The sequence below is a fragment of the Carica papaya genome, chromosome 2, assembly GCF_054855325.1.
Source record: "Carica papaya isolate Zhongbai chromosome 2, ASM5485532v1, whole genome shotgun sequence".
In the NCBI taxonomy this organism is placed as follows: Eukaryota; Viridiplantae; Streptophyta; class Magnoliopsida; order Brassicales; family Caricaceae; genus Carica; species Carica papaya.
The window spans coordinates 32,204,743-32,222,299 of NC_142310.1; the positions used below are offsets into that span (position 1 = coordinate 32,204,743).

Sequence of the window (17,557 nt, forward strand, 5' to 3'; positions counted from 1 at the left end):
GCCGCTGGGTGTTTCGATTTTTGCCTCTGATGAGACCCTTCTCGATTCCCGTTCGATGTGATTTTTTCACCGTTATGATCATCGTTTCCTCCTCTACAGGTTGACCGAAGCAAAACACCCAACTGCAACGTGAGCCGGAGGAGCCGCCGCACCAAAGAGCCCCACCGGTGAATTTCAGTTTTTTAATTTTTTTCGGCCCACCGAGGGCCCTAAGTATGTTTTCTCACAGGAACTTATGCAAGTTTGGCTGAATTCGACCAAGGTGAATCGCCGCCGCGAGCGGCGGCACCGACACCGGAGCACGGCAGAGCCGCCATACTGGAATTCTGAAATTGGCCGAGTAGGCCTTGGGTTTGATTTTTGGGTTATTTGGGACATATGTAGGTACCGTAAGTGCGTTTCAGTTCCCGATGAAACATTCAGAGAACCCAAGGACCGCCCGTAGGCGCAGTGACAATCTAGTTTTCGGTGTCAAATCAAGTAAGGACCCCTCACCCTATTTTCTATCATGGAATTGAAGTTTGAATAAATGATAATACTAGATTCTGTACAAATTAAATAGATATGCATAATTAATTACGGTTGCTAATTGAGCCCGAACCAGACATTATTCTCTCTCGATTCCTGCTTGATTTATTTTACAGTTTAAATACATTATGGTATATCGTCTATCTATTCTATGGTTTTAAATGCATGTGTTACTGTTTCACTTGACCACTGTGTGATTTTGGAATTTAAGATATGATTGTATTACCGGGTGCATGTTTATTGTTTATGTGATTATGTTCAACTTGGTAATAGAGACTAAGGAAAAATAGATAAGGTGACAGCCTCACTTGATATCTTGGGAGATGGTGGACGGACCGGGTTCATAGAGAACCCTACCGTGAACGTCATCTTATACCGGACGGGGTATGAAGACTTGGTTATTTGGCATTCATACCGAACGGGCTATGAGGACGGCTCGCTTCACCCTCATACCGAACGGAGTATTAAGGTTTAATGTCTTGGTGCTCATACCAGACGGGGTATGGAGACGGTCCTGAAATTAAGATTGTTAAGAAGAAGGGTTCACGTGTAGCAAGAACACCCCTATGGATCCCCATGGATATTAGTAGGCTATGAAAACGAGAAACGGTGATAATAAGTTATTGTTAATGAATACGGATTTATGATATGTTTTATGTTACTGATTATGCATGAAATTGTTATCTGTATGATGTTATTGTCTTTATAGATTATTTTCACAGGTTCTCAAAGGGTAAGAAGAAGGATAAGTGATTTTATTTTAAATAATTGTATTGGTTTAAAATTTGTGCTCCATTGGTTATTTTTTGGTTTTCTAGCAACCTTTGCTTATGTGACGGTAATATAGTATGATATCCTTACTTGGTTAGTGTAACTCATTCCTTATTTAACTATTTCAGATCAGGAGGACTTGGTTCCCGAGCCCGATCCACAAAAAGACGGCGAGTAGATGCTAGATGCTTTATAGTTTCATTTATTTTTCTCATTTCTCGTATTTCTTTTAGAGAACTTATTCCGTGATATTGTTTAGTACTTTTAAGTTATTGTGTAAGGGATGTTAACCTTAATCTTTCATTTCGCTTCCGCACTTAGATTATTATATGTATTTCCTTTTGAATTTCTGGGGCCGTTACAGTTGGTATTAGAGCCGCATTCATCGGACTCGTCCCTTACACAATAATACTTAGAGAAACACCAAATAATGAATTATCACTCAACTCTTCCTTGTGAAATGCATGTATAAAGAGATGAGAAGAGGAAGACCCCCAATAAACTGGGCAGCCCGGGAGGGTTCGCTCAGGGAAGACGTGGATAGGATATTTGAGATGTTAGAAAGACTCATTGCAGCCCAGCAGGGCCGAGAGGAGATGAGGGAGCTACCTGACCCTCCCCGCTGCCACAGGTTGAACCACCACTGCAGCGAGAGGATCTTGAGCCACCTCGGTATGACCCTGCTTCTCTACAGTACCACCTAGTGCCACCGCCGCAGTATAATCTGGTGCCCCAGCTACAGTACTACCCGGCACCGCCACAGTATAATCCAGTGCCCCCACCATATCAGCAAGTACCACCATAGGGCCCCCAAGTCTATCCTCAGCCTGGCCTAGTCCCTCTTCCGTGGGACCCAGCTCCTTCCATGATTGACCAATGCTACATAGAGAGGTACAGGAGACTGAACCCATCTACTTTTGCAAGAGAATTCTCTTTTGAAGATGCCTAGTACTGGTTGACAAAGACGGAGAAGGCCTTCAAGACCTTGGGGGTGACTCCCGAGTAGAGGGTCACCCTTGCTACTTACATGCTGGTGGGAGAAGCAGACCGCTGGTGGGAACTCAAGCAGACCACCCTGCCTGTTCTAGTTACTTATGAACAATTCCTAGCAGCCTTTTATGCAGAGTACTTCCCAGAGCACATCCGACATCTGAAGGAGATGAAGTTTATCTAATTGGTCCAGGGAAATATGACGGTGTTAGAATATGCTCGTAAGTTCCTGGAGTTGGGCCGATACTCCCCTGAGACGTTGATGGATGAGGACAGGAAGGCTAGGAGGTTCCAGTGGGGCCTCCACCCAGAGATCAAGTAGCATTTATTTATACTAGAGCTCGGGGACTTACTCGGCCGTTCTAGCTAAGGCACAGTTAGTGGAAAAGAGCCTCCACACCCTCCCTCAGTTAGTAGGGAACCACAAACCCTCAGCTCCACCCCCAGACCAGCACCTACTGCGTCTGTCCAACAGAACAAGAGGCCCAGACAGGTGATCCAGGCTCCCCCTCAGGCTCTAGTGGCAAGACGTGGTAAGATCTGTCAGCATTGTGGCAAGGATCATAGGGGACCGACCATGCTACCGCATCAACAACACCTGTCGCATATGTGGTAGTGCCCAAAACTATGCGAGAGAGTGCCCAAGGAACTAGAATCAAAGAAGACCTCCTATCTAGGATGAGGCTTACAACCTCACCTAGCAGAATGCCGAAGCCGACCCGGACGTGGTACAGGGTATGTATATTATCTGTAATCATCTTGGTCATGTTTTAATTGACACTGGTGCATCGCATTCATTTGTTTCACCTATTTTTGCATACAATTTTAATGTATTACCCGATAAACTTGATTCAATGTTATTTGTGTCTACTGCTGGGAGCGTAATACTATTGGAAAAAGTTGTCTACAGGACTTATACCGTGGAGATAGCAAATAGGAAATTGAGTGTAGACCTAATAGAATTAGACATAGGGGATTTTAATGTAATCTTAGGAATAAATTGACTAGCGGCGTATCACGCCACCGTAGATTGTTTTAGCAAGAAGATTGTATTCAACCCTCCTAATGAGGAGTCATTTGTAAATTAATAAAATCATTTAATACTTATTCCTTAATGACAAGTTTTCTTCTTTGTCGAGTACCTTAACCTTGCTATTTTCTCTAATTAGGCAAACCCAATAAAAAGAATTGTATTCAAGAGATTCTGGTAGTCCGAGACTTTCCAGATGTGTTTCCGGATGAACTACCCGAACTGCCAGTGGACAGAGAAGTTGATTTCACCATAGATCTACAGCTAGACACCTAGCCTATATCGATTGCTCCTTACTGTATGAGTCGCGTTGAGATGGAGGAGCTGAAAAAACATATCACTGAATTACAAGACAGTGGTTTTATTAGACTTAGTGTGTCCCCTTGGGATGCCGGAGTCACTTTTTCCAGAAAGGGAAATGGAACGTTGAGAATATGTATTGATTACAGAGGATTGAACAGGGCTACAATCAAGAACAAGTATTCCCTTTCCAAGATTGATGACCTCTTCGATCAGTTGCAGGGTGCGCAGGTCTTCTTCAAAATAGACTTGAGATCAGGTTACCATCAGGTGAAAATAAGGACAGAAGACATCCCCAAGACGGCTTTTCGAACCAGGTACATACATTATGAGTTCCTGATCATGCCATTTGGACTAACCAACGCCCCAACCATCTTTATGGATCTGATGAACAGGGTTTTCAGACAATTCTTAGATCAATTTGTTATCGTGTTCATCGATGACATCCTGGTCTATTCAAAAAGCAGAGAGGAATATGTTCACCATCTAGCTCAGGTTTTGCAGGTTCTCAAGAAAAAAAAGTTGTATGTAAAGTTGAGTAAGTGTAGATTCTGGCTTGAGCAGACCACCTTCTGGGACACATTATCTCAAAGGATGAAGTATCGGTGAATTCTGAAAAGGTTGAAGCGGTGCTCGGCTGGGAGAAATTGACATCAGTTAAAGAAATCTGTAGCTTTCTGGGAATAATGGGGTATTACCGCAGGTTCGTTGAAGGATTTTCTAGTCTAGTGGCTCCCCTAACCCGACTCACAAAGAAGAATACCAAGTTTGAGTGGAATGAGAACTGTGAAATAAGTTTTTTTCAGAACTAAAGAAGCGGCTGACTACTGCACCTGTGCTGGCCTTACTGAGTGGATCGGGGGGATATACAGTTTACAGTGATGCCTCATATCTAGGCTTAGGTTGTGTTCTAATGCAGCATGGAAAGGTCATTGCCTATGGGTCCATACAGTTAAAGAGTCATGAGAAAAATTATTCCACCCATGACTTAGAGCTCGTCGCAATCATATATGCCTTAAAGACTTGGCACCATTATTATTATGGAGAGACCTTTCAGATCTATACCGATCACAAGAGTTTGAAACACATATTCACTCAAAAGAATCTCAACATCCATTAGAGAAGGTGGATAGAACTTCTTAAAGACTATGATTATGACATTTTGTACCATCCGGATAAGGGCAACATGGTAGCCGATACACTCAGCAGAAAAAGTGCAGGTATCTTAATCCATTTGATAGTATCAGAATGCAGGCAAATTGGGGCCACACAATAGGTTCGACTTCAGGACTTGAGAAGAGTCACATATTTGGGTCATCTAACCGTCCAGCCTGAGTTAATATAGAGAATAAGGGAAACTCAGTCAGCTGATGCTGCCTTAGTAGCCCTCAAGAACAATGCAGAAGAAGGAGTTAGCTCAGAATTCCGAGTCTCCGCTGATGGATTACTCCAATTTCAAAACAGGGTGTGTATTCCAGGTGACAGCAAGTTAAAGAGAGACATCATGATAGAGGCCCATAGCTCAAAGTTTGCAATGCATCCCGGAAGCACTAAAATGTACCAAAGCATGTGATCCTGATTTTGATGGAATGGGATGAAAAGAGACATAGCTGACTTTGTATCTAAATCCTTGGTATGTCAATAGGTTAAGGCAGAACATCAGCGCCCAGGCGGGTTACTTCAGACTTTACCGATTCCAGAGTGGAAGTGGGAACATATCACCATTGATTTCGTGACAGGGTTACCTAAGGCACGCTTAGGACATGATGCCATCTGGGTAGTTGTTGATCGGTTTACCAAGTCTTTCCACTTCTTAGCCATTAGATGACTGATCCATTGGACAAGTTGACAAGAATGTATACCCAGAAAATAGTCAGATTGCATAGAGTCCCAGTGACAGTGGTGTCCGATAGGGACCCCAAGTTCAATTCTCGGTTTTGGAATAGTTTTCAGCAAGCTATAGAAACGAAGCTGTCCCTCAGTACTGCCTTCCACCCTCAGACTGATGGACAGTTAGAAAAGACAATCCGTACACTTGAGGATATGCTCCGAGCTTGTGTCCTTAACTCTGGGGGCCATTGGAACGACCATCTACCCCATATAGAGTTTGCCTACAACAACAGCTATCAAGCGAGCATTGGCATGGCTCCATATGAGGCGTTATATGGGCGCCCATGCAAATCGCCGATTTGTTGGGAAGAAATAGGCGATAGAAAATTTGTTCGTCCTGGAGCTGGTAGAGGAGACTACATCTAAGATAGTTAATACAGTAATAACATTCAGACAGCTCAGAGCAGACAGAAGAGTTATGCGGACACCCGGAGGAAAGATTTACCGTTTAAGAAAGGCGACCGGGTGTTCCTTAAGGTCACTCCTTTCAAGAGAATTAATAGGTTCGCCATGAGGGAAAAATTGAACTCCCGATTTATTGGACCATTTGAAGTCTTAAACAAAATTAGTACCACCGCCTACAGACTAGCACTGTCTCTAAAGCTTTATAAGGTCCACAATGTGTTTTATGTGTCCATGCTATGCAAGTACAATCCAGACCCCTCTCATGTCTTGGCCTACGAACCTCTCCCACTCTAGGAGGATTTATCCTACGAGGAAGTACCAGTCGACATTACGGATCGAAAGATTCCGCAACCAGAAAATATTATTTGTAAGAGTTATATGGCAGAACCACACACCAAGGGCTACATGAGAGCTAGAATCAAACTTTAGAGCCCAGTACCCCCACTTGTTCGATCGAGAGTAAAAGGCAAATTTGAGGGACCAAGTTTCTTTTTAAGGGGGGAGAGTTATAACATCTAACTATTTTCATTATTTTTATTTTATTTTTATTAATTTTATATAAATATAAAATATGTATTAATTGAATTGAATTGAATTTAATTTATTTTAATGAAAATAATAATAAAAAGAGGTAAAACTTGTTTAGGAATTTAATTGAAAATAACTTTGAAAAAAATGGGTGAAAATTTAAGTTTTGGGGGTATTTTTGAAAGAAAAATCAGAAACCAGGGAGTCAAAACGTAATTTAAAAAAGTTGTGCCATGTTAGCTGCCCGATCAGCAGCCCCGACCAACCAAGACGTGCCAGGTGGCAGAGATGCTGATGCGGGAGGCCACGTAGGAATGAGCCACGTGGGCGATCTGCGTGCGCGTGATCGAACGGCTAAGATCTGTTCCCGCGTGCATGGACAACCCAGATCAAAAATGCGCATGGATGGCCCAGATTGCATCGCGCACAGACGGCTCAGATCGAATCACGCACGGACGGCCTAGATTGAATTGCGATGAACGGTCCAGTTTCACTCCTTATTTAATTGCAATCAGACGGTTCAGATTAAAAGCAATTGACGGCTCAGATCAAAAGTGGATGGGTATAAATATCCTCATCCGCACCCAAACCCTAACCCTAGTCGCCAGAGCCCCTCGTCAGAGAAGACAGCCCAGCAGCCGGGGAGACAACCGCCGCCACCTGCCGCTGTACCGGAGCAATTTTCGGTTGCTAAATGACGTAAAAATTCTACTATTTGCTCAGAATTTGATTCTAAACCCACCTATGGCTAAATCAGAGCAAAATCACCAGCCAATTGACCGAAAAACGCCGCCAAAACTTAGTGGCACCGTCGCGGGGTGTTTCGAGTTTTGCCTCCGATGAGGCCCTTCCCGATTCCCGTTCGATGTGATTTTTCCACCTTTGTGATTACTGTTTCCTCCTCTACAGGTTGACTGTAGCAAAATACTCAACCGCAATGTGAGTCGGAGGAGCCCCGCACCAAAGAGCCCCACCGCCGGTGAGTTTCAGTTTTCTACGTTTTTCAACCTACCGAGGGCCCTAAGTGTGTTTTCTCACAGGAATCGATGCAAGTTTGGCTGAATTCAGCCAAAAACGACCGATAATAGCCAACCCAAGGCGGATCACCATCGTGAGCAGCGGCGCCGTCGCCGGAGCACAGCAAAACTGTCGTGCCAGAATTCTTAAATTGGCCGAGTAGGCCCTGGGTCTGAATTTTGGGTTATTTAAAACATGTGTAGGTACTATAAGTGCGTTTTAGTTCCCAATAAAAAATTCAGGAAGCTTAAGGACCGCCCGTAGGTGCAGTAACAATCTAGTTTTCGGCGTCAAATCAAGTAAGAACCCATCACCCTATTTTCTATCATGGAATTGAAGTTTGAATAAATGATAATACTGAATTCTGTACAAATTAAATAGATATGCATAATTAATTAGGGTTACTAATGGAGTCCGAACCGGACATTATTCTCTGTCGATTCCTGATTGATTTATTTTACAGTTTAAATACATTATGGTATCTGGTCTATCTATTCTATAGTTTTAAATGCATGTGTTACTGTCTCACTTGACCACTGTGTGATTTTAGAATTTAAGATATGATTGTATTACCGGGTGCATGTTTATTATTTATATGATTATGTTCAACTTGGTAACGAAGACTAAGGGAAAACAGATAAGGTAACAACCTCACTAGATATCTTGGGAGATGGTGGACGGACTGGGTTCATAGGGAACCCTACCGTAAACGTCGTCTCATACCGGACGGGGTATGGAGACTTGGTCATTTGGCGCTCATACCAGACGAGGTATGGGGACGACCTGCTTCACCCTCATACCGTACGAAGTATTGATGTTTAATGTCTTGGTACTCATACTGGACGGGGTATGGGGACGGCCTTAGAATTAAGACTGTTAAGAAGAAGGGTTCACGTGTAGCGGGGACACCCCTATGGATCCCTATGGATATTAGTGGGCTGGTAAAAACGAGAAACGGTGATAATCAATTATTGTTAATGAATACGAATTTATGATATGTTTTATGTTACTGATTATGCATGAAATTATTATCTGTATGATATTATTGTCTTTATAGGTTGTTTTCACAGGTTCTTCAATGGTAAGAAAAAAGGTAAGTGGTTTTATTTTAAATAATTGTATTGGTTTAAAATTTGTGCTCCATTGGTTGTTTTTAGTTTTCTACCAACCTTTATTTCTGTGACGGTGATATAGTGTGATGTCCTTATTGGGTTAGTGTAGTTCATTCCTTATTTAACTATTTCAGATCATGAGAACCTAGTTCCCGAGCCCGATCCACAAGAAGACGGCGAGTAGATGCTAGATGCTTTATAGTTTTCTTTATTTTTCTCATTTCTCGTATTTCTTTTAGAGAACTTATTCCGTGATATTGTTTAGTACTTTTAAGTTATTGTGTAAGGGATGTTAATCTTAATATTTTATTTCGCTTCCGCACTCATATTATTATATATATTTCCTTTTGAATTTCTGGGGCCTTTACATGAACATCAATAAAGTTAGCGATTAAAGGTTGTCTCCGATTTTCTACCAGTTGTACTGTGGAGGTCGACCATATGGTTTCTAGTCACATTTTATTTATATTATTTTAATATCCTTTAAGAGATATTTACATAACTCTATTAGACATTCTGATTTAATTGTATAAGAAATGTAAACTCTAAATTTTTAATTACTTCCGCTTATATTTTATTAATTCAACATTTTTATTCAATTAAATTTTGGGTCTTTGCATTAAATATTACAAATATTTTCAAAATAAAAGTCTAATATGTTTTTAAAATTTGATAAATATGAAATTAAAAATTTAAAATATATCGTTCTAATATATAGTTTATATTGCAGGTGTTTAATTATGTTTTTAATAAATATATATTACTTTATGTTTTATTAATCTAATAATTTAATATTTAAAAATATGATATAATAATAGTTTATATTTATCATTATTTAAAATTCTTCAATAATGAAATAATGACGATTTGAGATTATATTTGTATTTGCATAATAAATAGAACAATTAGATTAAAGTAAATAATTTAAATTATTATAATATTTTTTAAACAAATTAATTAATATTATTTTAGTAATTATAATAATTATTATTTTTATGTTCGCGTGTGATTTTTTATTATTTCAATATTTATTATTAATTTAGCAATATCCTATTTCCTATTAATTGATGTAATTTAATAATATTTATTATCAATTTATTTATTTTCAATTAGTTTGGAAACTTATAAGCTATAATTTTGTAACCAATGGCTTATCTAGAAAAGCTATTTGCCTATTGGTTTCTCAATTGTATTTTTAAGAGATTCGTGAGTTTTTTATTTTTCTTTTTTTACTTGATATAGATTAACTTTTAAAATAAAGTACGTGCTTTCTTATTATAAATTTTAGTAAATACTATATGTAACACCCGAATTTTTTTTTGTAATTTAGGATTTTATTCTAAATGTAATAAAATAATTTTTCAATTTTTATTTTTATTTAGAGTAAAAAAATGAAATAAAATTGATGTGGGATTTAATTGAAAACAATTTTGCGGAAAATGAGTTAAAATTTGGGTTCTTGAAGTATTTTTGAAAAAAAATTCAGAAAACAGGGGCAAAAACGTAATTTTGAGAAATTTTACCACGTCAGACTCTCGGTCAGCAGCTCTAACCAACCAGGACGTGCAAAGTGGCAGAGACGCTGACGCGGGAGGCCACACGGGAGGCTACGTGGGCGATCCGCGTACCTGCGATCGAACGACTGAGATTTGTTCCCGCGCGCACGGACGACCTGGATGCGCTCCCTCCCAAACGCGATCCAACAGCCAGATTCAAATGCGATTGGACGATATAAAGTGAATCGCGATGGATGACACAGATTGGATTGCGATGAACAGTTCAGATATACTCTCTATTTAATCGCGATTGGACGGTTCACATCAAACACGATGGACGGCTCAGATCAAAAGCGGATGGATATAAATAACCCTCCATCCGCACCAGACCCGAACCCTAACCGTCAGAACCCCTCGCCGGAGAAGACGACCCAATCACCAGGGAGCCGACTGCCGCCACTCGCCGCTACACCAGAACCCTTTCCGATTGCCAAAAAATGTAAAAACTTTCCATTTTGCACGAAATTCAACTTTAAGCTCACTCATGGCCAAATCGGAGCAAAAAGACTGACCAATGGCCGGAAAACACAAGCGAAGCCCGACGACACCGCAATGAGAAATTTCACAAAATGCCTCCGATGATGTCCTTCCTGATTCTTGTTTCACGTAATTTTTCCACCGTTGTGATCACCGTTTTCTTCTCTATAGATTGACCGAAGCAAAACACCCAATTGCAACATGAGCCGGAGGAGCCGCCGCACCAGAGAGTCCTGCCGCCGATGAGTTTTAATTTTTCGTATTTTTTGGGCCAATTGATACCCTTTAACATGTTTTCTCATAGGAATCGATACAAAATCGGCCGAAAACAGCCGACCCAAGGTAGACCACCACCGCGGGCGGCGAAGCCATGCCAAAATTTTGAAATTGACCGAGTGGGTATTGGGACTGATTTTGGGTTTATTTAAAACATTTGTAAGTACTATTAGCGCGTTTCAGTTCCCGGAGAAAAATTCAGGGAACTTAGGGATCGCATGTAGGCGCAGTAAACAGTTTAACTTTTCGGGCGTCAAATTGAGTAAGGATCCCTCACTCTATTCTCTATCATAGAACTGAAGTTTAAATAACTAATAATACGGTATTTTATGCGATTTTAGCAAACATGCATACTTAATTACGGATTGCTAATGGAGCTAGAACCGGAAATTATCCACTGTTGTTGTTGATTTTTTTTACAATTTACCTGCATGATGGTATCTTATTTATTTATTTTATGGCTTAGAACGCATGTATGGTTTATTTTATGTGTTTACTGCTGAATCAGAAAAAAATAAGTTTTAACGGTTCAGAAATTGTGTGATTAAATAATTAGATGAAACGATAGTCTTACTGGATATACTGAGAGATGGTGGACGGATCGGGTACATAGGGAACCCTACTATGAACATTGTCTCATACTAAACTGGGTATGGAGACATGATAATTTGACACTCATACCGGATGGGGTATAGGGACGGCTCGCTTCACCATCATACCGGACGGGGTATTGAGGTTTGGTAAATTGGCGCTCATACCGGACGAGGTATGAGGACAACCCATAATTGAGAATGATAAATGAGAGAGTTCACATGTAGCGAGGTCATCCCTATGAACCCCCATGAATACCAGCAGGCTGGTGAAAAGAGTGGTAGTTATTGTTGGGATTATTGATAATGGATATAGATTTATAATATGTACTACGATGGCTGATTATGCATGATATATTGGTTTGTATGATATTATTATTTTTACAGATTGTTTTCATCAATTCCACTATGGTAAGTAAACGAGAAATGATTTTATGATTGATAAATGAATTTGCTAAATTTAATGCTCAATTAGTGGTTTTCGATTTTATACCAATATTTACTTATGTGTCAGTGAAATAGTGTGATATCCTTACTGGACTAGTGTAACTCATTATTTATTTAATAATTTCATATCAATAAGACCAGGTTCTAGAATTCGATCTGCAAGAAGATTGCGAGTAGATGTTAGATATTTTTCTATTTTCCATTTGTTTCCTTATTTTTCGTATTTCTTTCAAAAAATGAATTTCGTAATACTGTTTAGTATTATCAAGTTATTGTGTAAGGAATGTAAACCTTAATTATTTTATTTTACTTCCGCACTTAAGTTATTATATATTTTCTTTTGAATTTCCAGAGTCGTTACACTATATCAATATATTACTTACTTTACATGTCCATGATTATTTCATAAATAAAAAATATGACAATAGTTTATTTTATTTAAAATTTAATATAACGGTAATCATTTACTTTACCAATATAGTCATGATCTTATTATTATGTGTATATAAACTAATAATTAATTACACTAAAAAACCCAAGAATAAGTACAATATAGAGCATATTGTGAAGGTGATGCTAGAATTTTACAAGTTTTTCATATAACTTTAGGTACCAGTATAATTTCTATACAAATATTATGGAATAATATAGCCTGATTACGTATAACCAAAATTATTTATTATAATTAAAATAAATAGTATGTATATGTGTCTTATTAGCATTTGTGTAGTGATATGTGAAAAATATTGTAAAAATAATATTTAATGAGAGCAATTTTAAGTTAAAAATTATATAGTATTTTACAGAACTTATTATAAAAAATAACTTTCATATAGACGCGAATATTAATACTATGAAATTAAAATACTATATTATATTTTCAATACATATTTGTTACAATCTTGTTTTCGACATATTAAGTTAATAAAAAGTAAAATACGTATTTTAAACTCACGTTATAATTAGTTGTTTTATATTTAAATTTTTTATGTAAAATTTCATAACAATTAATTTATTTACTGTTAAAATTCTTATTACTAAACGGCGTTATTCAGCACCATCCATCAAGTTCCCTGGTTTAGCATCCAACATTTTGCGCACATAATCGTAAGCCATGGCGATTTCTTCTCTGCGATTCCCGCTTTCTCCACATCTCTTCAAAGCATCAACTCCTTTATTCACGTTCTCAGTCCCTTCAGTACCTCTCAGGCTACTTTGCTGCTCTCCCTCACCATCTCCACCGTCCGTTTCTCATGCCTCTACTCCCTCTTCAAACCCGTCCGTTCATTTATCCGCCGAAAAATGGTATCCGTTTCGAAAGAAGAAAGTTGTTATGCGGGTCGGGTATGTCGGCTCCGACTATAGAGGTCTGTTTTCACCAATTTTATCTTTCATCTCTTTTTCTTTTTTTGAAAAGTATATTTATTTTTGCAATTTTCTCTCTCTCTCTCTTTTTTTTTTTTCTTTTTCAATTTTCAGGTTTGCAAATGCAACGAGATGAGCACGCGTTATCAAGTAAGAGCCCGAAGTTGGTTTAATTTGATGTTTGCAGTTTAATTAATGCACTAATACGAGATTCTTTTGGAAGATTATGCTGCAATCTTTTTAAAAAATTCTCAAGTAAAGTTGTTTACAGTAAATTTATCAACTTATATAGATGCTATCAAGCCAAAATAAATAACATTCAGTGGTTAGTTTATATTTGAGGAAGATGCTCTTTGTGAATTGAGATAATTAATTTAGTTTTATTGGATCTTTATAGAAATTTGACTACTTTACGGATTTCAATCAATGTAGCTAGCATGGATGGGAAGTAGCTAAAGGGTTACAATTTTGAAATGTAGCTATTGAAGGTGAACTGGAGACTGCTATATATAAGGCTGGTGGAATCCGTGATAGTAACTATGGGAATTTACACAAAATTGCATGGGCAAGAAGTAGTCGGACTGATAAAGGAGTGAGTTAATTAATTGCACTATGAGTCTTCTCTGCTAGTTAAATTAACAATGATGCTTGTGTTTGATGATTTACACACTTGTACGAATTAACATTTTCATCTAACTCAATTTTTTAGGTTCATTCATTGGCAACAATGATATCCTTGAAAATGGAAATTCCTGAAAATGCATGGAAAGAAGACCCTAATGGCACTGCTCTTGCCAAATGCATAACTTCTTATCTTCCAGAAAATATCAGGGTTTTCACTATTTTGCCTTCACAAAAGTGAGTATAGGGACACTTTTTTCTCAAAAAGTTTTGTGCACTTTATGTGAAATTTCAGAGATTGACTGGCCAATTCTGGTTTATAACATTTCTTTTCCCCTTCAATTGTAACCTTTTCTTAGGAGCTTTGATCCCAGAAGGGAGTGTACTCTACGGAAATATTCCTACCTCCTTCCGGTTGATGTCATTGGTATCAAAAGTCACTTTACTGCAGCTGAAGTTGATTATCATATTTCAGACTTCAATGATATATTAAATTCATTTGAGGTGTGGCATTCTTTTCTCTGTTTATCCTCTTATTTTGACTGAATTTTGTTTTCCTTTCATCTCTGGTTATTGGTGTCAATTCTTGCTGGTATCTAACTGCGATGATTGGAGACAATGTGAATTTTAGATAGTCTTCAGTTGACATGTCACATATATTCCTTTTTAGGTGTTATCCTTTTTTAAATCCTTGTTTTTACTATATAGAATGGAAACGAGGTTTTTCCTTAGATTTTGTCTTTTTCTTCGGTCTCCCCCCCAGTTTTGGGCGGGAATTGAAGTTACCTTGAGCTGAGAAAAATAACTATCAGCACCTTTGTGATGAGGTTTATTTTGCAATTGATATGGGAGATTTATGCGCTCTTTTTGAGTGCTAGTTTATAATGGTGGTAATTTTTTTTTTGCCCTTTTTGGAGAACGTGGCCAATAATTTTTTTAGGTTATAGCGTATGAGGTCTGATGTAATTGTTAAGTTTCAATGTTAAAATCGTGTTATAGGGAGAACACCCTTTCCATAATTATACACAACGGTCCAAGTACAGAAGAAAAGTTTCTCCAAGACAATTATCAAGAAGAGCAAAGTCATCTCAAGCACGGATCTCTGAGTTTGAGGAAAGTGATAAGGAAGAAGATTCAGGCAATGATGTGGTTGTTGCACTAGATGATGGAGAAGTAAATCAAGATTCTACATACTCTAGTGATTTTGATGAACATACTACTCATGCTCTTGACCAGCATGGAAATAGCTTCAAGGTTCAGAGTTCCAGTTTAGTTTTTCATGCAAGATGGCTATATGAACCTGATGAAACAGACAGAATAACTGCTTCCCACTTCAGAAAGATTTTTCGCTGTTCTTCTGGAAAGCTGCAGAAATCACTTGGATTTAGTTATGTTGAAATCTCTATATGGGGAGAGTCTTTTATGTTACATCAGGTAAATATCTTAAAGCAGTTTGATAACTATCTGTTTTTTTTATTCTGTTGTGCATATTCTCTTTTCTGTTTGCTTGAGAACTCAGTTCACGTGGTATACTTTCTGTTGTACGTTCCATTTGAGAAATCTAATTTTAGATGCACAGGCAAAAGAAAGTATGGGCATACTGCATAGCCTTTATAACATGCACTTTAGTTATACTTGACGTAGAGATATCTACAGGCATTGTCTATCTCTCTCGTAGTTACTCTCACGGGCTTGCTGACCTTCTCATGCAAATACATAGAGATCGCCAGTTTGTGTTTGCTTGATTCTCTGTCTGCTCACAGGAAATCCAAATAAAATTACCTACTTCTTAGACAGTTACTCTCACTGGCTTGTTGACCTTCTCATCCAAATATATATTTCTACAGATAGCCTACTTTGTGTTTGCTTCATTCTCAATCTGCACTGAGGGAATCCAAATAAAATGACGTACTCCTACGGCATTTTAAATATTAATTTGTTCCAGTAATGAAACTAAATCCCCATAATTTGTATTCCCATTACATCACATATTCCTCCCTTTTCACTGGTGAAAATGTTATAGATAAGCAATCATGCAATTCTAGCAGCTTTATCGAGTTGAAAACTAGAACTTAACGGTGACCATCCTTCTAGTATTTATAACACTAAATCTGATGTTTGATCATCTTGAAATCTGTGAAACTGAAGTTTATTACTACCAAATCCTGTTCTCACATAAAATAATTAACAATTATCTTGAGCTATAGTCTATTTCTTACAGACAAGAAGTCACTGCGGATTGTTGCTTGCTGCCATTTTGCTTATTCCATCACCAGAAACAAATTCAATGAAAAATGATTATTCCCTCTTGATGCTTTGCCACTGATTTTAACAAAGTTTGTTACAATAATTATTTTGGTCTTAATCAGATCCGCAAAATGGTGGGGACTGCTGTAGCAATAAAACGCAAGTTACTCCCGAGGGATATTTTGACATTGTCACTAATTAAGTTCTCACGGATTGTCCTACCGCTTGCTCCATCTGAAGTACTGATTTTGAGGGGAAACAGTTTTCAAATAAGAAAGCTACCTGGCACTGTAACAAGGCCCGAAATGCAGACCATGGTAGAATCAGAAGAAATTCTGAGGGCAGTAGATGAATTCTACGCATCAGTTATGCTGCCTCAGGTTTCAAAATTTTTGGATCCTCTGGAATCTCCTTGGAAGGAATGGGTTGAGCAATTGGATGAGAATACTGGAATCCCAGATGTGGAATTGGATGAGGTCCGGAATGCTTGGAAGTCGTGGAAGGATATACGCCATGATAGAACCAGTGTTGCATCTGTCATAAATCAATAATAAAGTAATGAAGTGCACCTGAGGATTAAAATTCTTGTATTTTTTATTCACAAAAACCTCCTCATCTGGCAATTGGAAAAGCTCCCCATTCGATGGTTGCTTTTTTTAAACTCTGTTTACATCTCAACCTTGAAGGGTGCTGATATCCCCTCGGTAATTTGACGAAATAATAAGAGGGCCACTTTTTACTTGGATCTTCTGCTCTTTAATTGGTCAATAGAGAACAAGGCCAAAACCAGGTTATCTGATTATTTGCAGTTAGTGGTGATTCAGATGAGAGGTCCATCTAAATCCTTGAACATTTGATACACCACATTCCATGCAGATTCAAGAGCTCTCATGGGCAAGTGACCGCTGTGCTGCTTCAGCTTCACGAATTCTTGTTTTGGCTTTGGTGGTTTAATTAATTGTTGTCGAAGTCATGATTCGCTGAGGCAAAAAATCATCTGGAATTCAATATGGTTGAAGAGGGCCTAATCAGAAGTTACTTGCCAGGTAGAATTCATAAGAGTCATAGAGCAGGATCCAACTAAACTTTTGAAGGAGGGCGGGGGGGAGCGGGGGGGGAATTTTTCTTATCACATACAAGCATTTTGTTTATCTGATGTGAACGTCTCTTGATTTTATGTTGTGTCATGCATCGAGCATAAACATTCTTTTGTTGTCTCAGATTTGTAATGAAACTTTCAACTGTCTCCAAGTGTATTTGCCTACTTGTTCCCGCAGAACAACGTGACAGCAGATGCGCGTAACATCTGCGACAATTCAACCCATAATTAAGCCTACTGTATTCTCATGCGCCACATTTCAGTTGCTATAATTTCCATTTAATTTTTATATTATTATTTTACGATTA

General features: G+C 38.3%; 1 protein-coding gene across 1 annotated transcript; it reads left to right on the forward strand.

Annotated features, from left to right (window-relative positions):
• The first annotated feature begins 12,967 nt into the window (after positions 1 to 12,967).
• On the forward strand, positions 12,968 to 17,557 carry LOC110825623 (Pseudouridine synthase family protein). The gene is made up of 7 exons (XM_088214113.1): positions 12,968 to 13,284; positions 13,397 to 13,432; positions 13,762 to 13,874; positions 13,992 to 14,140; positions 14,263 to 14,407; positions 14,903 to 15,337; positions 16,273 to 17,557. The coding sequence occupies exons 1-7, from the start codon at positions 13,032 to 13,034 to the stop codon at positions 16,699 to 16,701; spliced, it is 1,560 nt and encodes a 519-aa protein (XP_088070239.1). The 5' UTR covers positions 12,968 to 13,031; the 3' UTR covers positions 16,702 to 17,557.